Source organism: Dermacentor andersoni, chromosome 1 (assembly GCF_023375885.2).
Source record: "Dermacentor andersoni chromosome 1, qqDerAnde1_hic_scaffold, whole genome shotgun sequence".
Lineage (NCBI taxonomy): Eukaryota > Metazoa > Arthropoda > Arachnida > Ixodida > Ixodidae > Dermacentor > Dermacentor andersoni.
The window spans coordinates 170,478,940-170,503,438 of record NC_092814.1 but is presented as its reverse complement, the minus strand read 5'-3'; the positions used below and the strand labels follow the sequence as shown (position 1 = coordinate 170,503,438).

The following is a 24,499-nucleotide window of genomic DNA, read 5'->3' as shown; positions in this document are numbered from 1 at the left end:
TCAAGAGGGAATTGCTGCAAAATGTGTGCATGTGGATACTGAAGGCATGGTGTATGGCTTTGCTCCAGACTTGTTAATAAGTTCAAGGTGACAGGAATCACAAATAGTATACAGTGGGACCCCGTTCATACGTTTTTCACCGGACCGAGGAAAAAAAACGTAACAGCCGGGAAAACGCAACAGTGAGGAAAGCTCCGAAAATGAATGAAAGAAGTGCAGCTTCAACTATAGACAATTTATTTCCACAGAGTGCGCTTAGAACTTTAAAAAGCCTAGAATGGTGGCTTGCTGTTTCTTTCCCTCGCTAGAAATCACCACACGTTTGTCAATAGCCTGGAAGGCCGCATTGCTGTCAGCGTAGCCGTGAGGTGCGACGTACCTGCGGAGTTCCAGAGCCGCGACGGCTTTTCCAAAGCTAGGATTTTGGCAACTCCCCGGCATCATGCGGCTTATGCTCCTCGTCGTCACCGCGCCACGGCAATGGCGACGGACAAAGGAATATCCGCGGGAAATTTTGCCCTCTTTGGCGTAATCATGCTAACGTGCTAACGATTGTTTAGTATTGCTGCGCAGCGCGCGCGCCCGAGCAGCCCGGTTGCGAGAGAAATGTAAACAAGAGAGGAGAGCTGGCCCGATAGGCCGAGCAACGCCAACTTCCGGCTTCCCTTTAGCTATAGTTTCACAAAGAGTGACGTCAGGGCCTCTCCTGAGTTTCTTCCTCTGTGAGTCGACCCGTCCAACAAACCATGCGGCGACCGTAATCACAGTGATGATAGTGAGAGCATTTTTCACGAATGGCCACCTAGTGGCGGCCTCTCGAACTGGCGTGCGGCTTCTTGCAGCCAGTTCCATAGCCAAGCCCGGCCAAGCCCAGTCAAAAGCCAGAATGGCGGTTGGAGCGCGTTGCCTACTTTAGCCCAGGCGGGTTCGGGTTGCGACGCATCATGCGGGAACGTTTTCACAGCTACTACGTAACAGCGGGGTTCCTTATACATTGGATCCCATGGAAGCTATGCCGGGACCGGATGAAAACGACGTAGCAGCCGGGAAAACGCAGCAGTGAGGAACGTAACAGCAGGGTTCTACTGTATAGAACATCGAAGATGACCAGCTTTGGGAGGGCACCAGTGAAGCGAGCTCATCCAACTACAGCTGCAGAAGCCATGAGAATGATTGATTAAATGTGTTCATGGTCAGTCACCAGTGGTTGCGTTATTCTGCACAGCACTTGGAGTGCAGTTCAGGGGTGCGATCTTGTACACGTTCCAAAATCGAACGGAGGCGATCTGTTCTTTACTTCACGAAATAGGCGGTCTGTTCCGTTGCGTTCGTCTGATAGCAGACGACACGGAATGATTGACAGCAGCAAGACGCAACGGCTCACGTCACAATTGATGTCATGGCGTTCGTCACGGTTCAAATTTACCAATTGTGTGCGGCTCGGTGGAACGGACCGCCTCCTTTCTATTTTGGAATGCGTACAAGATCGCACCCCAAAGCTCCAGCGAGTAGACAGAAGCCTGCTCCTAGCAAGGTCTGCACTTAGTTTAAAAAAATAAATAAAAGAAAAATCCAGACTAAGTAAACTGTGGGCCTCAACCCACATGCAATGGTGTAGTGCTATTACTGCCCTGAAGACATTGATAACTTTGCAAAATCTCACCTTTAATTGTTTCCAGCACTCTTTCCTTTTCTCTTGAGGAAGATGATGGCATCTGAAGTCTCACTTCTTCGGCTTCTTACGCTGCTCAGAGCCCTTAGAGTCAGAGTCGCGCCGCCGTTTAGCACTGCTACCATTCTTCTGGGGGCTTGCAGTGCCCTTCTTAGATGGACCTCGGGAATCCTTAGATGACGGACCACGGGAATCCTTGGATGACGGACCACGGGAATCCTTGGATGACGGACCACGAGAATCCTTGGATGATGGACCACGAGAATCTTGAGCTGGACGTTTGCGGTCCAAACCCTTTCCACCTTTGCGTTTGGTGTATTCATCCTCAAATTCATTACGGTTTCTGTCAGCTGCATGTAAATTCACAATTTATTAAATTTACATGAGTGTCAACACACACACATTCAAGGAAAGATGAGCAAGATGAGCAATAAATTTAAAAGGGCTTGTGTACTGATTTTAAGGACCTCCATTTCTGTTGCAGAACCAAAATTTTATTAAAAGCATCCGTACAGCACATATACCTTATATAGACGAAATAGATATAGAAAAGAAAAAGAAACCATCTGTATCAAACTGTATGTCCTGCAAAAACCTGTCACAATTTGCAGATATATTTTAATGCTTTGAATAATGCTTTAATGCTTTGAACTTGCACATCTATAAAATCTGCTTAAAAATTTAATGCTTTCAACAGCCAAGGGGGGACCGAGGATGTTCAGAGTATGAACACTACTGTTTCAGTGATAAGCCTTGGACTGTGCCAAAAAAAGACAGGGCTTCCTAAGATCTGTAGTCAGACTCCTTAAAGATAAATTTTAGCAAGTTACAGTAAGCCCTTGTTATAAAAAAGTCAGAGCAACAGCAAAAAAATTTGTTATAAGCGGTAATTCAATATAAGTGACCACTCGAGAAATGCTAAAGCAGTCGAGCTTTAATTGCGCCATAACTGTGAAGAAGTCAAAATACAATGTATTCAGTGAAGCAAACTGTTATTCCGGTGAGGAAAAGGCAGTGAGCTTTGGCTGTTTCAAGTTCTTACTGGGTGCGTTCTACCCCTGCTCTAATTTGACCAAGCATTGCACGAGGCCATGGTCGCCACCCATGCATTCAACCTTATTGCGCAGCAGGCGTAGGTATCCCACATTTGCACCATATTTGGAACTTCACGAGGCTCTTTATCCTTGTCGGGGCCATAAACAGCATCAATTAGCATTTCCGCATCTGTTGCTAGGGCAACCATGGGAGCAGCAGCATGAGCCAACGTGAATGGCTCTTGGCCAGCAATTTTATGAACAGACTCGTACAGATCGCTGCAAGTCCAGTCATCATCAGGCTGGTCATCATCAGAGTTGCTGATGATGGCGCGGGAAAAGCTGGCGTGCACAAAGCAGTTGGAGACCTTCGAAGGTGTGATTTCTTTCCATGAAAAGTTCAGCAAATGGATCGCACCAAGCAAATCTATGTTGCACCTCTTGCTGGCATCATACGCAGTGAGCATGCGCTGCACAAAAGAGCCTTGCGGTACAGCTTCTAGGTGATCTCTATGATGCCCTGATCTATCGGTTGCAGTAGCGCAGTTGTGCTTGCAGGTAAAAATTCCACAGCGATCGCCTTGAGGTTGGCGATCTTCCTGTGGCTCGGACAATTGTCAATTATGAAAACCACCTGCCAATTCTTCGCATTGAACAGTCTATCCAGAAGGCGCACGCAGTCTACAAAAATAGCAGCAGTCATCCATGCTTTCTTGTTACTTCTATAAATGCATTCCTTGGGAATAGTTGCATTTTGGAAGCACCACGGCTTCTAGGGCTTCCCCAGCATCAAGAGAAGCTTGCCTTCGCCTGTTGCATTGGCACTAAACAGCCCCGTGGCACGCTCCTTGCTCTCTTGTCCTCCAGAAGAGGAGCTGCCAGCAGTAGTGAATGTGAGATTCGGTAGCATCTTGTAGAAAAATGCATCCCCACCTATGTCGTAGATGTCTGTCTTCACACTTTTCAAGTAGAGCTTGGAGCCTATGTTGGTGCCATACAACTACAGTGTCACAGTTCACGACTGCACCTTTGCCAACGATCGACTTCGAGGTCACGCAGTATCGTTTCTTAAACCGCTCAAGCCAGCCATTGCTGTACGTGAAATCTTTATGGCCCATTTGGAGGTTGAGAGCTTCAGCTTTTGCAGTAAGTGCAGGTCTATGTACGGGGAGATTTGCACTCCTGGCGTTCTTCCGCCACAGTAGAAGTGCACCTTCCACTTCAGGGTATTTCGAATTGCCATTGCTCTTTCTCTTCGCCGAGAAGCTCTTTGCAAAGCCATCCAGCACAGCTTCCTTGTTTTTCAATACAGTTACTGAAGTAGACGACGGTATGCCAAATTCCTTCGCGATGTCAGTTTTCTGCTGGCCTTCCATTTCTTTTATCAGCAGAACCTTCTGCTCCAAAGTCTGACACTTTAGCCCGGAGACTGACGGAGTAATTTATCTCTATAGACCACAAAAGCACACGCGAGGTATGCATAACGAAGCACTCCAAATAAGACAACACATGGCCTGCAGCACGGATCCAAACACACACGCCGTTGGCGCCAAAGTGACTAAACACAGCGGGCGACACAGAAGGCAGAAGCTTCAAAATATCGTCACGGCATCGCACTTTCCTTGTCAGTGCGCACTGGTGATCGAGACTGTTGCAATGGCGAGCTTGGCATCGGCTTTACTTGTAGCCGAAGAAAAAAAAAAGTTGCGGAGACAAAAAAGCAGGAACCGCGGAAGGGCACCCGTTGGTGGAAGATTGTGCTCGAGAGGGCAGGCCGGAAGAGGGCAGCGACGTCGAAACTGGCAGTGAGGAGGAGAAGAGTTGGCATGAAGGTGAGTGAGAGGAGCGACTGGCGTATATACGGCTTGCAGACTGGAGAGCAAATGAGGAGGGGAAGGCAGTGGCCGCTTTTATGGCGGGTGGGGAGTCACGGAAGACTATGAGAGTATCATGCTGGAAAGCGCCGCAAATGCCGTGGCTCGAGTCTGAGGTTGTGTTTGTGGTACTCAGAAAACTATTAGCCACTCATTGTTGGTATGCAGCACGATCACGAAAAGTGAATGTTTTTGCAGTAGGGGCTTTGTATGATCACTTGGCAATTTCCTCCCGAGGTGTGCAGCCATGAAGTTTGCAAAACGAGAGTTTTTCAGCGCACCATTGTTGACGACTGTGCTAATTCCACAGTACGAGTGTCGGTGTTTGCGCACCGTCGCGTCCTTGCCATTGACAAATACCAAGGAACAAAAGTCAATCAAGCTACCACGCATTTCGACAGTTTATCTAAAGTCAGATGGCGTGAATCGAGCATGACTGGCTCGAAAATATCGCTGAAGAAACACCAGCTTGCGTTGACCCGCCATGTTGACAGCCTGACTCATTGCTGCGGACGCTTGGATTTTTCGTGTTTTCGACAAGTTATTGGTTGATTATGGCGAGTGGAGAGCAAATTTCTAGACTTGTTTCCTCAAAGTCATCTTCCCGATTTGTTTACGTAGCTCCTCGTATCGAACATGGCACTTATAATCAGAGGGACACTTTTGTGCTTTTTGGCATGTTTCAGCACCTAAAGTGCTCTTTGGTGCGGTAAACTTCGCTCGTCGAGTGCACGCCATGGAATGCTACGGCACAAGTCTGCCCGCGGTCTTTCGGCCACTTTTTGGCATCCAAGAGACCGCAGTTTTCTGCCATTGCAAAGCGCCAGGAAAGCTTTATTTTTGTGAGGGTTCTATCGAGGGGGACACCAGCGATGCGATTGCGACCAACATTATCAGTTCCAGTGCACTGCACCACGGAATTTCACAGCTTCCGTTCGCTCTGTAGTTAACAGCTGGGAGCACTCGGCACTCGCCTGGTACCCGTTAGTAGGCAGTAATCAGTCGTGGGTTTGATACTTTTGCAACCTGTTCTGTGCCTGTGTGACACTAATTCGTCGGTGGTATTAATTTGACACTGCATGCACAAAAGGGTTGCTGCCGCTTGGCGGCGGCGATGCCTCCGCCTGCCATTTCGCTCTAAGTGGGTCAAGCTCTTCGTGCGCTTCGAGTAATGCAGTTTAAAAATGCACAGCAAGAAATTCCTAGTAAAGCAATATTTCGAGTAAGGCAATTTCATTATAATGAGGGATTATTGTATCAGGGAAGCGTTTGTTTAACTTGTTTTAGATTTCTCTGCACCTGAGAAAATCGCACTTGCCTATAAATAGCAACACATTAGCCAAACTAAACTGTTGTACTAGCAAAAGCCCCCACATGAATCATTGTAGCATGTGTGCACTATTGATATTTTCCTGTGTGTCTTCAATTTGCTGCCCTGATTATCCAGGATTGTCCAAGACTGCAAACGCCAAAGGTTATTAGCTGAAAGCTACTGCACCTGTATGAAATACCCACAAGCAGCAAAAGGTAGTGCAGCACAGCTATGGCTACCACTTCCCACAGAAATACAGGCAAAAAACACCGCAGTGATTAAAGAAATTCATTTTCTCTGTAAAAAAGTATTTCAGCTGCAGCTGCAAAGCAGCCACCAATGTATTTCCTGTCCCACTGGGACTAAAGCACATGTAGCCCGGTTGTTCCATGTCTCATACTAGAATTAAGCATTCCAATTGAAAGCCATATGTAAAACAAGCATTCACACTTCGTATGTAATGCTTTGACACGCTGAAGATTGGTACATCAGCTCTGTGCCTCTGGGCATGAATAAGCATGAAGCTATTGACTGACCTGAAATACTGCTTTTGGTCAAAGTAACCCTTTGCAATGAAGCCAGTGAACCTCTATGACAAAATTCTTAGCACTGGAAAGCTAGGTTGCAAACTAACCACCACACAATACCTTACTATCTACATTTCATTCTTCAGCATAGCGACTGCACTTTTCTGCACAGATATTAGTACTTAAGTACTCCAACTCAACAAGATGCACTGTTGACTTATTCACATCTGACATTGGTTAGTCCAACTAATCTTAATTTTGACTGTATGTTACACAAGACATTTATGCTTTTATAAACATTTCTTTGAATTCAATTGTTGGATAATTTAATACATTTTGCATGATCCACAGAGGTTCAGTCAATAAATGCCACACATACATTTCTATAACAGCTACATAATCAAATGAGACATGGCAGCATATCCCACCTTCTCTAGCTTCTTCTTCAAGCTCCGACCAGTCTTTCCCACTCTCCTCGCTGGTGCCAAGCTCGCCACCTGTCAAACACAAAAGAGCAATCATACTGTAAAAAAACATGGCCATGTGAATTGTACTGAGAACCAGCCATACATTTAACTTGCTTAATGCCAAGCTAGAGGAACAAGCAAGACCTCTCGTGTACATTTAAGCCAGTTACTTAGCTAGTTGATTTATTAGTTTTATTATTAGCTATTTATTTATTTACTAGGCAATCATGCAACCACTAGGCAATCAGGCATCATGCAACACGGCCTACGAGAGGAGCCGGCTCTGGATTAATTTGCCCACCTGAAGTTTTTTTATGTTCACCTAAAGCTCTGCACTAAGCACTTTGGCATTCCACCCCATCAGAAAGCAACAGCTGATGACCAAGCCTACCTCACGCTTAGCAACAGACTTGTGACTTAGCTGACTTAGTCCACTCATTACAACAGACCCCGATAATCCAACAAAATGTCCATTTTATCCAAAGTCCGTAACATCCAAACGCCTCATTTCTGAAACTTCCGTTGCAATGTCTAACAACTATATTGCAGAGTGAGTGACGAACCCAAAGTAAAAAACAAAAACAATAAGTCGCAGTTTCATCCAAAAGGCGTAGCATCAATTGCGATAGCAAATTAAGCAAGTGCCACAGCAGCAGCGAGCGAATTGACCTTCATGCTGTCTCTCGCTTCAATGTGAATTAAACGTCGAAAGCGCAGTGCATACAAAGCTACCGGCACTGGGTGCACTTGGTCCACATCGCAGATCGGTTTCAAGATGTGGCCAGTGCGGGCACGCACTTTGTTCCCATCGCAGGTCGCTTTCAAGATACGGCGGCTGCACCGAAAGCAGCAGCTGCTGGAGTAGAATCCCCCCTCTCTTGAACCCACCCCCCATGCATGTTTCGCATCGCCTTCCTCCCTTGCACGCACGCATGTGATATTGAGCTGCGATTGTCGGCTGACCCTCGCAAGCCAGCTGTCAGCCCCTGTTGACACGACAAAAGTATGTATTATACAGCAGATATTGAAAAAAAAATTGCCAATTTCGTCCGCTGTAGCCAATAGTCTGTTGTAGCGCGGTCCGTTAAGGGGGGACACTGCTATTAAATTAATGTTCATCATCTTTTTCCATCAATATTAATGAAACTTTCCAGTCTTGTTAAGGTTTTTGTGCTGATTTCAAATATGTAATTATTTTTCCAATAGGCCATTTACTTCTGAAGATAAATGAAATTCATTGTCCATCATTTGCGGAAACAATAGAAAAAAAACTGCGCTACAAAAATTCATATTGGCACACGCCTAGGTACTAGAAAACATAAGAAACACAATGGTAGGAATACTTTTTTGATATATTAAATATTAGTAATTTTATAGCAATTCAATCTTCACTGTTCCAATTGTGGGTGCCCTATTGTCTGATCTAAAGTAGAACTGAAAAATTTTAAAGCATAAATTCCAAAATCGGTTCCTACCCCTGTGTGCTTTGTACACTCAGCTACGAGCCCCAACAAAAATTATGCCTCTACCTGCCTTGAAGGCAGAGATATGGTTGCCGCAAATCAGCAAGAAGTCAAAAATCGGTGTTTTGAGAAAACGAGAAAAAAGAAGTGAAGCCACTTTTAATCAAAAGTGCAGAAAAAATTGTGCACTATTTCGCAGTGAAAGTAGCTAAAAGCCACCAGGAATGTAGTCACTTTGACTACGGCCATCCAAATGGCGTTTCCTGAAAGAATTCTGCATGTCCGTAGTGGTCTTGCGCTTTTTTGCAGATGCAACTGCTCGACGGCGGTCCTTCTCCACCATGCGTTTCATGCTGGGTATACCAGGGTTGAGGTGCAGCTCTTTCAATATTGCTGCAGAGGTCGTCTCACAGCCAGCATTGAATTTCATGACTGCCTCAGCTACTGCGGCTTGCACGGTGAACAGTGAAGCATGCTGTTCCTTTGGAGCCAGTGCCCATATCAGGGAGTGGAGAGACTCATTGCTGTTCTGAGTACTGTCCCGTAGGCACCGCTCAAGGAGCTTTTCATCAGACAGGCGCTCATAAATGGGCAACAGGGCTTCACAGACATGAGGAGGCAAATTGTAGCGGTGCTTAGGGGCTGCCTCACCCTTAGCGCTTGCTGCATTTTGCCGGCACCACGAGCTTGGTCCTGGTGGACAGTAGCTGTGGTCCGATATAAAGTCATTTGATGTTGTGTGGTGATAAGTTGCCATCACAGCCTGTTTCATTCCTTGCACATCACCCTTGTGAGTCTTCAGGGCCCAGCCATAATATCGTGTCAGCTTCGTGACTAAGTCGTTGGTTAGTTTGCCTTTACCACCAAGGCTCTCCAATCCAGGTCCCTTATGCTTTGCAATAAGGTTTCGCAAGCTTGTGCCCATACGTTTCTGTACGTGGTTTGTACAGTCTTCCTTTTCCACTGAAATGTATCCATACACTCTGGCTTCCTGCAGCGCAAGGAAAGCGCGACTGTCACCATCTGAGAGTAGGGTGGTGTACCTCAGGTTATGCCGCTGCAGTGACCTTTGGAAAAGGATGAGGGCAGCTTCAACTTCCATTTCGCCGGCCTTCTTGGAGGTGTTTTTCTGACAGGCATGGCTCTCCTTCCAAGCTTTATAACTCGGGTCATTATCCTTTGGCCCATGCTCACAACCAGCGCAGAAGTTGCTGAGCACCACATAGTCGAGGACTAGCCCCGTAAACAGCTCTATGACGGCGCCTACGCCAATGTGAGACGAGTGGCCGCGCGTCATCCAGGAACCGTCGTATGACACGGCAATATTTCCCGGATTTCCAAGCTCCAATTCGTCGTACAGTTGCCGAACCGATTGCGCGCACAGTGCCGCCTGCTTCTCGGCAGCAAGTGCCGCCGCGGGTGCCAGCTTCCTTTTCACATACCGCTGCCACGTTTTCGTATGAAGACCACGGTGGGAGATGTTCATTGTGGCAAAAATATCGTTCAGCGCCGTTCGCCGATTCCCGGTGGCTTGCATCGCGCGCGCGGCAAGAACGTTCACAACAAACGGGTTGCACTTCTGGCTACCGCTCACGCGGGGCGAGCTCCACGCCGACGCGATATCACCGCAACACGCACACGCGATAACAATCTTTATGGCAAGGCCATATTCTCGTTCGCGTTTGCCTACTGTGACGCTACCGCCGCACACCTTGCACTTCACAAACGACATCAGTTCGTTCACGGCGCCCAAACAAACGATAGCGAAGACTACCTCCACGTCGACTGGTTCGGCCGCAACGTCGTCGGCGTGAGTAAGGGAATCCAACTTCCGTTTTGTTGCTGGCGTTGAAGCAAGGACTTGAAGTTTTCTTTTGGCATTCATATCCCTCTGCAGCAAATCCGCATGTTGCAACATTGCAGTGCCATGCCGAACGCGGCCGCTGTCCGTAACAACTTCACTCGTTGGTGAGCTGGCTAGGCCTACTTCGGCGTCGTCCGCGGCTTGGGCAACATTTGCGGTTGGCGGCGGGCTATTCTCGATGTTTTCCGAAGGAACAGAGCGCTTCTGAAAGTTATAAGTTGTTCTCTTCTTCTATTTACCGAACTTGTTCATCGTGGCGAACTTCCTCGGTGGATTGGACATAGTTCCGCACTTGTCACAAACGTACGACTGAGAACAACGAGGCGCACCGTCGCGTCGCCTGCGGAGTGGAGCAGACGACGGGAACCTCGCGCAGCCAACCACAGCACGCGTTTTTGGTCACGTGCGCTAGTCAACGAATCGGGTCACGCGTTCGGACTTCTTTTTTTCCCCGGATTTCAACGTCACTGGCGAACCGACGGAGTCACTTATGGCGGGAAAATAAAGAAGGAAGGCTCCTCTTTCCGACGATACCAAGATGGCTGCGATCGCGCGCATAGAAAAAGAGCTACGCGCCGCGATAAAAAGGGCTGTTTTTGCGCGGAATTCAGCTCACAGTGATGTTATAAATTGATATTGCGGACGAAATACTCTTCCCTGAGATTCGAAACTTAGTGAATTAAAGGAATATTAGCTGTAGATATCGAAAATCTCATTTTCAAAAAATCGATTTTTTCGCGATTTTTTCGCCGCAAAGAGCCGTGTCCCCCCTTAAACGCAAACTTCGTTGCATTAATAAGAAGGGTAGGACAAACTATGGCTGAAATATGGTCTGCTATATCTGAGAGTCTGTTGTACGTGGGTCCGTTGTAATGAGCGTAGACGGTACATTATAGACACCTGCAATGGGTGAAATTTTAGTAAAATAGCGCATCAAGTCATGTATGATTTTAACTTCAGCACAAGAATTTCACTCAAAATTCGTTGGCAACAGTACCCAACAGCAACTCTGGCCATGCACACAGCTGCTGGAGAACTTAAAACAAGATTATACTTTCTGTAGAACAATATGTATACGATGCACCTGAATTAGGCCAACTTAAACCAAATACAATTTTTACAGCACTTTCAGGGTAACCAATAATAAAAAAATTTTTACCGACGGAATCTTCATCTTCACTGACTTCAGAGGCTGAATAGTCTTCAGAGTCGTCCTCTTCATCAGAGTCGGATTCATCTTCACCAGAGTTTTCTTCTTCACTTGGATTGTACTGGTCATCTTCCTCAGAGTCATCATCCCCATCACCGTCTTCACCATCAGACTCGGGATCCAAGAAAGACCAACCACCAGACTCAAAGAAGCCCTCTGGGTCATCTGTGATTGTCTTCATTATCTTGGTCCAGTTCAAACTCTGAATTCCTTCTGTGTAACGAATGTCACATGAACTGCAGGAGAACAAACACAGTTTCATACGAGTCAATAGCATGAAGTATCGACAATACAACAGCCTCAACTTGAGTCTTTCTACATGTTTATCAGCCCGAAGTGTTGGCATCAAGACACCTTAGAGCAGACGGCACAAATGCTGACAGCTCAATCACACAATATTTCTTACGTTTCAATTGTCTTTCCATCGCCCAAGCCTGCCTTTTTTTTTGCATTTCATTTCAGTTTATTATGCACAGTGAAAGCCTAAAGTAAACAAGGTTTCTGCAGTAGTTTGCTCTGAGCAATAAAGCCAAATACATGCATAAAAAACAGCCGAGTGTGACTACCTGGTTCAACTGAAATTTCATTTCATTGTCATATATATTCTTGCATAAGGGCCACAACCCTAAATTTTGACTAATAGATTTTAGGAATTTTTTGCTTGTGTGCTGCACCCTTTTCTCAACTGTGCAGCTTGTCAGCTTCAGTCATGCAGCTCTATCTTAAGTATCTTAAGATATGTGCCGGTGCATCTTCCAAAGCTCAACGCCTATCGGATCAGCTTCGCTGGTCATCCACCTTCACAGACTGGAATGGCTCATGAATTTTTTCGCACTAAAGTGCTGCGCAATGTCCATGCCCATGTCCGAACATGGCTTCACCTTTTGACTATGCAGTATAAAAGCAAGGAGGTATATTAGTTTCCTCTTTGGTTCTTTCCAGAGTTCACTGTTAGAGCAAAGCTTGCCGACTAAACATAGGTGTTACCACGAATTTAGGGGGTGTGATTAGTCATTTTGAACTAATCTAATAAGACTTGGGTAAAGCCAGAAGTGAATTAAATCGAATACTTTTCAAATAATGAAAAGCCGTTTTCCCCATTATTATATTAAATATTACCTGCTGACAAGGTATTTAGTTTGCATATAATTTGGCCGTGAAATCGGAAAACATTGTGGTAAACAATAGGAGGACACTTGCGCTGCCACCTTCGAATAGATCGTATCTGCCGCCATTACCGCGCAGAGTGTCCCGCCCCGCCAGCGCACCGGAGAGTACCTGAGTAGGCGCAGTGCGCCACAAGATGGCGGTAGTTGCTGTGTCGGCCACAGTCGCTCCGAAAAAGAGAGAGACAAAAAAAAAAAAAAAAAAGAAAAGAAAAAAGCGACAAGCAAAGCCGCGCGGTGGAGCCCGTCCCGCACTCAGTCTCTCTCTCAATCTCGCGATAGCAGGCTGACGCCATCGAAGCAGCGTGCAACCAACGGTACAACCCAGTGACCCAGTTCGAAGATGGCGCTGACAAAGCGCAAAGCTCTGTCGCTTGACACGAAGATGGATATTTTGCAGGACTCTCGACGCGGCTTCAAGGTGAGCGCCCTCATGAAGAAGTATGAGCTCGCCCAGTCGACGTTATCAACCATCTTGAAAACCGGGAGCACCGTGATTGTGAAGGCAGGAGCTATTACCGGCCATGCCAATCAGCGGAAAAGGGTTAGAGACCCTTTGTACGCCGATGTTGAAGAAGCACTTTACCAGTGCTTCATCACAACCCGCACGCATAATGTGCCTATTGTGGGCTAATACTTGCCACCAAAGCGAAAAACTTCGCTTTTCTTCTGGGATGCCCAGATTTTGAGCCTGGGGGAGGCTGGATTCAGCGCTTTAAAGAGCGGCATGGAATTGTTTACAAAAACGTGGTAGGGGAAGCGGCGTCTTTGGACACACAGGCAAAGCAGGAGTCGCTGCAGACAAAGCTGCCCGGCGTGCTGGAGCGCTACGCGGAGGACATATATAATTGCGACGAAACTGCTCTGTTTTTTCAAATGTTGCCGTCGAAGACTCACGCTCTTAAAGGAGATCGATGCCCCGGCGGGAAGCACTCGGAACTTAGGGTGACCGTGTAGCTGTGCATTAGCATGGACGGGAGCCATCGTCTCAAGCCTTTCATAATCGGGCGATCAAAGAAGCTAACATGCTTTAAGAATCGGCACATCCCGGTCTGCTATCGCAGCAATAAGAAGGCGTGGATGACCCGCGACCTTTTTGCAGAATGGCTGCTCGAGTTCGACAGTATAATTGAAGGCCAAGGAAGAAAAGTAGTGTTGCTACTTGACAACTGTAGCGCACACAGCGTTAACCCGAAGCTAACATCTGTCAAATTGATGTTTCTGCCTCCGAATACTACGGCAGGCCTGCAGCCGTTGGATGCCGGCGTGATCGTCAACTTTAAAGTCCTGTATTGGGGGCGCATGTTGGAGTGGCTAATTTTAGCCATTGACTGCGCAGCTCCTGGCACGTCAGGTCATGCAGACGGGCCCCCTGACCTGAAGATCAGCCTTTTGAAAGCCGTGCGCTTCGTTTATGGTGCATCGTATGAAGTAAAGCAGTCAACCATATACACCTGCTTCAAAAAGGCGGGCTTTGTGCGTCAAGACGAACTTCCCCAACCCACTGAGACCAACACGGTGGAAGCCGCTGACATAACCGAGCTCTAAGAGCTCGTTCCTACCGGTAACAGGTGGTGCGTCGATGGAGGAGTTTTTGACTGCAGACAGTGCTGCCCCGTTCTGCGATGAGGTCACCGACGAGGCGATCGCCGAAGATGTGCTGTCTCGACAGACGGCAAAGTTGTATGACGGTAGCGACGGCAGCAGCGACAGTGACGAGATTGACAGTGGCTCCTTGACCCCGAACTCCATGTCCACGCAAAGTGCACTGTCGTCAATCGACTCCTTAATTGATTTTATGTATGCTAAAGGATTGCCGCCAGTGTTTGCGCAGCAGCTGGAATCCATGCACACCGCGGTTGTGAAGCTGAAGCTGCCGCAAAAGCAAGTGCAGATTTCGGACTATTTCGGCGCGCCTAGCCCTTGACACGGTCATTGGCGCTAGAAATCAAGTTTGTTTTTCACAGCCTACTTTCTATATCATCTATTCTTTAGAGCAAGTAGCGAATTCGAGTTCGGAGCTGCAAAGGTATGTTCTGCGTTTATTTAAAAATTTTTTTTTTTAATAACTGCAGTCCAGATATAGCGATCATCGGTTATAACGAGCATATTTTTCGTTTTTCTTGATATCGTTATAAGTGGACTGCACTGTACACTGGCTCTATGGGATATGTGGCAGTGCCTCAAGGCATCTGAAAAATCAGGCGTTCAACTGTACGCAGATATGTTGGAACGAGTGTGGACTGTATTGCTATCATGATTTAGCGTACCGAATGCCGAGGAAAAGCCATTGTGGCAGCCCAGTTGCCACTCTGCACCTGCTCCGTTATGCTACTGCTTGACCTTGTTATTATTTTTATTGTGATGTCTGTTGGCGTTAAAATTGCTCTAGCTGATATTTGGGAAAATTAGAACACAGTAACAGTGCATTTAGGAGCAGATAAAAACCAGGTCTAGATAATGGAGTTTTCAATGCTCTCCAATGTAAGCAAACTTGGAAGTATCAATGGAGTTCTATGTATCATTACAAAAAGTGCGGAACTTTCCAGCGCTGCCTAACATACCAAACCATCAGAGAACAAGGAGCTAGTGCAAGCCATGCACTATTTTGGCATCTGCTTCTTTCTACATGCAGGTAACTAGCACCTCTTCCAGCTATCTGCTATTCTTTCATAACAACTTACACTAATAAACCAATATTCTTTTCAGAATCTAAGGTGATAGAAATGGCACTGTTGGATACAGTAAAAGCTTGTTAATTCGAATTCCGTGGGGACGCTACGAAAATTCGAATTATACAAAATTCGAAATAATGAAAGTCAGAAAAAAAGAAACGCTCGGTTAAGGCGCGTATTTAGTCCGACATGGCATGAACAACGTCTATACTTCGAAGCACTAGCGCAGCCAACCTAACTGGGCAGCGTAGCCATCCGGTTACGTAGCCGCGTTCGCCGGCTCACCCTTTTTTATCGCACTTGAGCTTTATGCGGAACCTCACGGGAAAGAAGCGACCTGCAACAGAGGCGTTGGCGATGCCATGGCCAGGCACAAACGCGTCTCTTCAGTCAGGCCTAAACAAAGGGCCGCAGATGGAAAAAGCAAAGCTACGCAGCCCGTCCGGTGATGCCAGCATCGCGAACGCACTCTTGTGCATTACCACTCTCGCCATCCACAATGGCATAGACTGTGAATTAGCGGTGGCGGTGCAGATTTCAGTGTGAATTTCAATACACACTAAATTTCAATGTGCTTTCAATACATTGCTGACGGACCACGGTGGCTACTTCAAATTATCCAAAATTTCAAATTAACGAGTTGTGAATTAACGAGCTTTTACTATACCTAGAAAGCTTCGCTAGTGCTCAGAAACTTATCGTTGCTTCAAGAATTTCTGCAAAAGTCAGCCTGCTTTACAGCAAGTCGCAATATCCAACTATAATTAGAGGATACAAGAAGAAAGACTAACTTGAGCCACTCCTTGACATGGTCAAGCATGTTCATTGGGACGGCATTAACCATAGCACACTTCCTGTGGTAGTCCTTGAATACAAACACCATGTCGAAGTTCTTGAGGTGAAACTGCACCCGTTCAAAATGAACCAGTTCCACTTCTTCCAAGGTAACAATGAATGGTGGCTGTATTTGGAAGAGAAAAATACAAATGAGAATCAAAGCACATGACTTATGTTTAGATAATACTATCATAGCATTACTTCCAATTTGATCCAATTCCATCAGCAAGTCTTCAACACTTTCCAAACTGTTAGGCATTCAGGGTAGAAAAATTAGCAGGGATAATACAAAATTACAAAAAACAGCCTGTAGTATGTACAATATATTTCCTGAGTCTCAAATTTGACCCTGCCAAATTAACACCTTACAAAATATTTGTACTATTGAAACCACAAAATGGTTTCCTTCTCAAAATATTGCAAAATGAAAGCACTTACACTTATTCAAACAAAATTGGCACCATTTTTGACACGTGCTAATTTTCCCACGTTCAAAGCTTTTTAACCCATCAAGGCCCAAAAAGATTTACCAGCCAGATTTCATTGATTTTGGATACCTAATGGACTTTTCAAACTGCTACTGCATTGTGAAAGTTTCTATAAATAGCTCTTTATTATTTTGAACACTACGATGGTGCACTTCATAAAGCTGGGCCTTTATAGGAGCAAAGCCTGATACCGCCCCTCTAAGGTATGCTGTAGTTTGTAATGTCCTAAAACAGAAAGATTAACTTTGAATGTCAAAGTGAAACTTTATATAGGCCCATTTGGCCTTCTGATGGGAAAAATTTGCATTTTAATAGAGAAAAAAACTCTTTGGGAGATGTTTTTACTATTGAAGTGTGTGATTTATGCAGGTATCTGGGAAGGGCTTTGGTATTGCTTTTTCCGGCGCGTGTGGTGCTAATATATTATTTGATTGAAATAATGTGATATTGTACGCTGGATGCAGGCATACAAGAGTAAACCATTTACAATTTGGTTCAATGGTTGAACATTGAACATAATGGTGGCCTCTCTTGAGATGACAGTTATTTCAATCGCTCAAATGAGCTTCCATTTGCGAGACTTCACCTGCATGGACTTGGGTGACCGACATGGGTGAACATTATTCACTCGATGTCCTTCCGTGGTAAGTTGAACCCCCTCGATTTATCGGCATGTTTCACTCCTGACATTCTTGTATTCACTAAATGTCGTTTTGTGTTTGCACTGCCTTGTATTCTTTGTTACACTCGTTCGGTGCAGCATTTAAAAACATTCGCAGTGAATACATCATCAACCAGCACTGGTGTCTCTGACCAATGCACAATCACCATGGTCACCAGGACCAGGTGGGGAGTGGTGTTGCAGACTGCACAGGCTGGTGCAGCTAGGCATAACTCATTTCTTGTTTAATTTTTGCGCCACCGCTACTCTGTGCGCTGAATGGCTATGAAGAAAAAATTTCACCGTCGTCTGCACAGGCGTGCGAAACTTGGCACGAAACGATCTCAAATTCAGTTTGCTACAAGCCATAAATTTGGCTAACAGAAGATGAAATGAGGGGTTTTAAACTTTCAAAAGTGTGCAGTAGTTTTGGAAGGTACCGGCAATAGTTTACTACCCGTGCTGTGCGCCGCTGGAGCCTTCCCCCCTCACTGCGGAATAGGCTTAGCAGATGAAAGCAGTTCTGGCAGCAGCCCGTGTTCATACGATATTCCTGCACAACTACTGCAGCCAGACGATTTGCAGAAAGTGAAGAACGCTCAAGAAAAACTGCAAGTCTTCACGTGAACACCAGCTACTAAGCGAAAATCAGATTTTCTTGCTCACGCTGATGCAGCTGTGGCTGGCTCTGATACGATGCAGATGCGCTTCATTATTGTAAGCCGCGATTCTATAAATGTTCTGCCATCTTGCGTAAAACGCAAGTTACAGTGCGGCAGCAGGCAAAGGTGAACGTAACTGCGGTATCGCCATAGAGATAGTAATCTCATGTGCAATCTATGGCGATAAATAGAGATAGTAATCTCATGTGCAATCTATGGCGATGCCATACACGAGCGGCGGCCAAACATGCACCCCGTTACTCGTGAACAACCTTGGTGTGCATGAAATGCAGATCACCGGTATTTGGCAAATGGCATTTAATGACTTTCTTTTTTTTGGCAATTAAAGATTTTCATCTCGTGCGCAATCTGTGGTGATGCTGCGTCAACGGAACATGCAACCCATTCCGTGTGAACTATCTCGCTGCGCGCGAATGCTGAGCACCGGTAATAGGCAAACGCCATTTTTTTTTTCCCCCGAGAAACGGTTCACACTGGGACATACATACTGGGGCATGTTGTGCTAGGGACATACAAGCCTGTTATAACTGGTAACATGTAAACACTTTATTTATATTCCTGAATGAATCGAGTTGTCTGTTTTTCAGAAAAACATTTCACTCAGCCTGCCTGTTTGTGGCAACAATAGGACAGCTGCACCTGTAATTTTTGGGGGGATATATGAAGCTAAGTGCATTAACCTTGTAGTGCTGCAAGCAGATTACCACGGGGCTTAATAGTAAATTCTGAATGTAAATATGTCAATAGCTTTTACTGTATAGCACTGGGTAAAGTTTTCTTTTTTTTTTAATTATTCTCATCATTGTTTTTGGTCACTTTGCTTGTTTGCTGTATCAATATCTTTGTATCAAGGACAGCTAGAGCTATTAGTTTTTTGCAGCACAAAGCTAAATGTATTGAGAAAGCAATGTTGAGAGCAGATTTTTTTTATCTTCAGCTTAAATTTTTTAAAATTTATGGCGTTTTTCACTGATCGATCTGGATCAGGATTTTTTGCTCCACAGCGGCGAATCCAAATTTCACTGGTCGACGTGTGGTGACGTGTGCGCACAGGCTTCAGGTACGATCCACCGTGGAGCATTTATGCTCTCCGCTGGCAGATTCGGATTGGTGAAATGTGAGCACTCGCTCCAGGATTTGGGCGACTGCTTCAGATCGACCAATGAAAAACACTATTACCTTTACATTTGCCCTCATTATTTATACTATGAACACAGAACTTCAATGGGCTCTAAAATGACAAATAATTGTTCAATTTCGAATCTGTTTCCAGTGGTGCTATCCTCATGCGCTGTAGTATCCAACTATATGGTGTTTGCAACTTTCCCTTTAGCAGGTAAATTTTAATTGTTTCAATAAACAATACAAGGTAATTATTAATTACCTCAGCAACTATGTATACGCAGAAATAAATTGGATATTTAAAATAAACACAAAACACTGAATGAGCATATGCAGTTTTATCAAATTTGATCAAGAAATAACGAAGTTGCCTCAACAACCCATGTCCCCCCTAAACCATGCAGTACGCTACCAATGGAACTACGCAACACGCTCTGAAACAGGTGAGGATGCTTCTTGCAATAGGTTTGGTGGCGATAGCTGTGAATGCGGTGTGCGACGACCCGGGCAGAGATTGGCTGGTACCGGAATAAGAAACTGCGCGCCGTCGTTATCACGCGAGAAAGGCGGCCATATACAGTTTTCGATTGCGCGCGCCTTGTGCCTTTTATTGTTCACATGGTATCTGAAGGCCGGACAACGTATATGCTCAAAGCCAGCAGCAGGGAATGGCATTTCGGTTATCGCCTATTAAAAGCGTGCACTACGCTTCCGACTGCACCATGCGCTGTGAAACAGATAGGTGAAGATGCGTATTGCAATGGAATTGGCGGTGATACCTGTAAATGCCGCGTGCGACGACTTGGGAGAAGAATTGCTGGTACTGAAGTGAGAAACTCTGTGCACGGCGGTGAGACGGGGGGGTATTGTGGTGAAGCTGCTGCATCAGGCAGCTATATACTGTTATCGATCGCACGCGCCTCACACATTTTGTTTATGTGGGACCTAGTGGCCGGAAAACGTATACGATCGCAGCTTGGCGACGTACTGAACATTGGTGCGGAAAAAGCCATGTTTTCCAGGAACATACAAAAACAAAACATTTGCGTAACTCTATTGGGTCATTTTTTTTAAATTTCAATTGCGTACATTGGCGCTAGGAAAACATACATAACAGGAACGTATCAGCGAGGTTCTACTGCACAACTCTGATGAAATGAGCCTGTTTTATGAAATGCTCTGGTCGAAGACCAGATTTTAGAGGACAAAAATGTGAAGGGGTGAAGCATGGCAAGTGGCACGTAACTGTCCTATTATGTGCAAATATGGATGGCACGAACAGCCACTTCTCGTCAATGGCAGAAGTAAAAGGCCCCGCTGCTTTACACTAAATCACGCACTTCCCTTTCAGTACACAGCGAACGGGAAGTCTTGGATGACCCGGACCATATTTGCCAGCTGGCTCGAGGTCTTTGATGGTGACATGAGGAAGGCAGGCAGACACGTGTGCCTTTTCCTGGACAATGGCAGCACTCATCCTGTTGAGGTGCAGCTGACTAATGTCTGCATGGTCTTTTTTCTGCCAAATTGCACTTCCATGCGGCAACCGCTTGATGAGGGAGTCATTCGAAGGTAGAGGTGCAGATATAAAGAGCGACTCATTCGGCTCCTGCCGCTGAACTTGCACTTAAATGGTGCCACCAACGTAGACTTATTTATGGCACTCGAGATGCTGGCCGCAGCAGGGGCTGCCATACGTGCACACATGCGGCCGTCATTGAAAACTTTTTCAACCATGCAGATTTCTGTGCCACCCAAGAGCCATCACGTGCACGTTGGACGACACCACCAAAAGATTTGCACGAAAATGCGGATGCCACTGCTGTGAGCGTAGTGCCAGAGTGACTGACAGATGCATGGGGCATGCTTTGTTTTCCCAACAGTGAGGTTCCCGATACCCACGGTGTCAATGCACTTATTCACGCTGATGAAAATGTGGTCGTTCATAAAGCATTGAGCAACAAGGCTATCGTAAGCAGTGTGCGCGATGCTGCCGACCCCAAGGACCAGGGTACAAGCCATGGGAAGAAGACTACGAACACACAGGATGTGTTGGACGCTTTCGACATGATTTGGATGTTCTTAGGAACACACAATGACCATGTCGCAGTGGACTACTTTTTGCGTTGTGAAGGAAGATCCATACGTTTACTCTATGGCAAGCGTTGACAAGGTAAGCTAACCGAATTTTGGCATTAAATGTTCGTTTTGCTGACTTATTACTTATTTGTACTGGTTACCGTATTTACGTGCCTAATGATGGCACTTTTTCACCAAAAAAATTCACTCAAATTTAGGGGTGCGATCATTACACAGGTTAAATTTCTTACGAAAAGATTTTTTTTTTAAATCCCGTGTTTGCTGCGGGATGACAACAGGTCAACCAGCAGGCTGCTGCCACCGTAACAGTGCGGCACACCAAAACGAAAAAGGCGGCCAGCGGAGCAAGCCGATTGCGCCGAACACGATTTATGTTCTTCTCGTGAGTACATTATGCGCATTGAAACAGTTTCTTCCGTATCAGTAATAAATAATATTGTTAATATCGGCAAGTTTGCGACAATAACGTAGCCATGTCCGCTTTGAGGGGACAAACAGCGATGGGCGCACATAGCTGTCAGTGACATAGAAACGCATGGCAGGCATGCTGCGGAAACTGAGGCACTTGTCTTCACAACTATCCTAATGCGGCAAGTTTTCGCTAAGGGTGGGCGAATATCTTAGCTGTGTTACAAGCGTCGGCGTATGAATAGGGTACACTTCTAATATATTGGCGTAAACATGGCCAGTATCGTTGCCGCTCGCGATTTGCTGCGTGCCCACGAGTGCAGACGAGAAGAATCGAAAGGCACCTTTTTTGTTGTTGTTGGCCAAAACCATTATGAAGCCTAAGTAATAAAGCCAAGGCAAGTTTGGTTGTAGCTTTTTTTTTCATGGAAGTGCGGAAAGTGATGAAAGGAATGAAATGGGGCATCTTAAGAATGTTTAGTGCGTGCAGACTGCTTAGTATGTCTTCAAGAGTCATTCGCGTAGCATATGACAGCATTCGACAAATTGTAAGCGCGATCATCATTAGCTAGACTTGGCACACGACATATCGCTGCGACAAGTTCGGGGTGCGATCATTATACGGGAAGGGAAAAAAAATTAATTTTGACAACAAAATTCAGGGGTGTGATCATTGCGCGAGTGCAATTATTATGCGAGTAAATACGGTATTTCGCGATAACGAAATTTTTTCGGTTCCCAGCCAACTTCATTATTGCAGGGTTCAACAGTATCATATGTGGTATCGTTATAAGTGGACTGCACTGCAAAATCCGAAGAGTATGCTTTCACCTCTCACACATGGCAAGTTCTTTTTTTCATCTACTTTCATTTCCCTATACCTGAGCATTTCTACACTTCAATTAAAACAAATACGGCTGCCATCAAATTTTCCAGACCTTGCGGGGACCGAAAAATGGTGTGAAAAATCAAACAGCCAGGAAAACTCGTTCGCAAAAAAAAATTTGGCTTAAAGTGCTTTAAAAATACCATATTTATTTGAATCTAGGCTGATGGTTTTTTTTTTTTTTTTCAAATAATCATATACCAAACTCTATGGTCGGCTTAGTACTTCAGGATTTTAACAACCCGCCCGTTTGTAATTGAGAATGATATATATGGTGCATAGCTGGCGCCATCTAGAAAGGTCAGTATCGCAGCCACTATTAGCCGCACCAGTAGCCAACTGAAGTACACAAGTGAGGTCGCTATTTTGACCTGTGTCGTATCGGCGTGTGGCGTGGCCCGTAGCGTGGCGTTATCGTAATGGCACCAAAGAGGGGATGCCACTATAGTGCCGCTTTCAAATGAAAAGTCGTGCTAGCCACAGAGGCATCGTCAAAAGTTCAAGCTGGGCGGTACTTCAGCATCAATAAGAAAAATGTCCATCATTCGAGGGGGCAATGGGAGAAGCCTTTTGCGTGGGCTGCAAGGAGGAGATGATAGCGCTAAGGAAGATACGCGCACGGTAACAGAGAGGAGATGTTCAAGATCACAACGTGTTTCGACGCGTACGAGGCTAGCAGCAATGATGACGTAGAGTGAGCTCAGCATGTTCATATTAAATACTGTTTTCATTTTGTGAACGCTGTCCTTACTTTTTTGTTCGGCTTACGTTCGAGGCAAATTTTTCAAATATTTTCTGGCTTCAGACATTATGGGGTCGGCTTAGAATCGGGGTCAGCTACGCCGAGCACTGCCATGCTGGTAGGATGTTTACATTTATCCCACGGCCGGCTGCACCGGAGTGGGGTGGGGTGGGAGGTCATTCATACTTTCAGGCAGTGTTCGACAAGTCCTTTTGCAGGGACCTTGCAGTATCAGACTTTGGTCGCTTCAAAAATTTGTCAGAGTAGCTTTGCTCAAAACATGGTCCAGACTGATGGCCCTTCACTAACAGCAGGTGTTGAAGGGTTGTGTTGGTGTGTTGCACATTGATGGGCGGAATTCAGTCCGTTTTTTGCATCGTGCTAAAAATCCTCTCATACTCTGCGTTGCTATGCATAATCACGAGTAAATGCAGCACCCCCTTAGCAAATCGGTGAAACGTGTTTTTCATTTTTCTAACCATAGACCACTGCAAGTCGCACCTTCATTCAGAATGTCCTCTGGAAGACTGTATGCCTATAGTATGGCAAACTCAGCTTCGAGAGCATCTTCAGCAGATTCATTGGAATCTCGGGGCAGCAGCTGAGGGATACTCTGAATAAAGAAAGGAAGACTCAAGAGCGATGCCTGTGAAATAAATTTCAGGTTGGCCACCTTCGCATTCTTCAGAGCTGTGTTTTCAAGAAGTGGGAATTTGTACCTCATGTAATTGCACACAGTGGTGAAGTAAGAGCGGACACAAGTGAAAAATTGTGTCTGATCATGTGAACTGATACCCCTGACACACGGGCAAAACTAAAGTCCTTTCCAGTAAACCCCTTTTGCTACTCTGAAGGACCCTTTGCAGAAAGGAGCTGCGCCGATGACACACCGCACCGCACTGAACTTCTTTAGGTAGTTCCTCAGATGAATGCCGCAAGAAAAATAGCGCTGGCTGTTAAAGCCACAAGAGAGAAAACATTCTTAAAAAGTTGCGTATTTAATTACACTTAGCTACCGTAGAACCTAAAAATATATTTTTTTCATTGTTGATGGCTAATAATGCTTATAGTCGTTTATTTTATTCACGTTTTTGCGTTGTTAACAGCCATTTAACTTGGTCCAGCAACTATGTGCAGCCGGTGTTTTGCTGTGCGTGCTGTTTATTCTGGTGATGCCCACGTTTCTGTCGTCCTTTTTCACGTCTTTGTCGTCCCTTCCTTTGTGCGCGCAGGCGTAACGCGCTTTATTCAATATGTTATTCTAACAACTGTCATTTCTTCTGGGTATTTCCTGCGGGCGCTGATTGT

The 24,499-nt window shown here is 45.6% G+C and overlaps 1 protein-coding gene and 1 pseudogene across 1 annotated transcript in view; one reads left to right on the top strand and one right to left on the bottom strand.

Annotated features, from left to right (window-relative positions):
- The window catches only part of dre4 (SPT16 homolog, facilitates chromatin remodeling subunit dre4), a 170,454-nt gene that overhangs the window by 13,292 nt on the left and 132,663 nt on the right, over positions 1-24,499 (bottom strand). Inside the window, exons 22-25 of the mRNA XM_050195378.3 lie at positions 16,056-16,225; positions 11,373-11,659; positions 6,848-6,916; positions 1,664-2,022 (exon numbers count right to left, since the gene is read on the bottom strand). Coding sequence (XP_050051335.1) covers positions 1,724-2,022; positions 6,848-6,916; positions 11,373-11,659; positions 16,056-16,225 — 825 coding nt within the window. The 3' untranslated portion in view covers positions 1,664-1,723. The remainder of the gene's footprint in view (positions 1-1,663; positions 2,023-6,847; positions 6,917-11,372; positions 11,660-16,055; positions 16,226-24,499) is intronic.
- On the top strand, positions 11,666-14,560 carry LOC126547404 (tigger transposable element-derived protein 4-like; annotated as a pseudogene).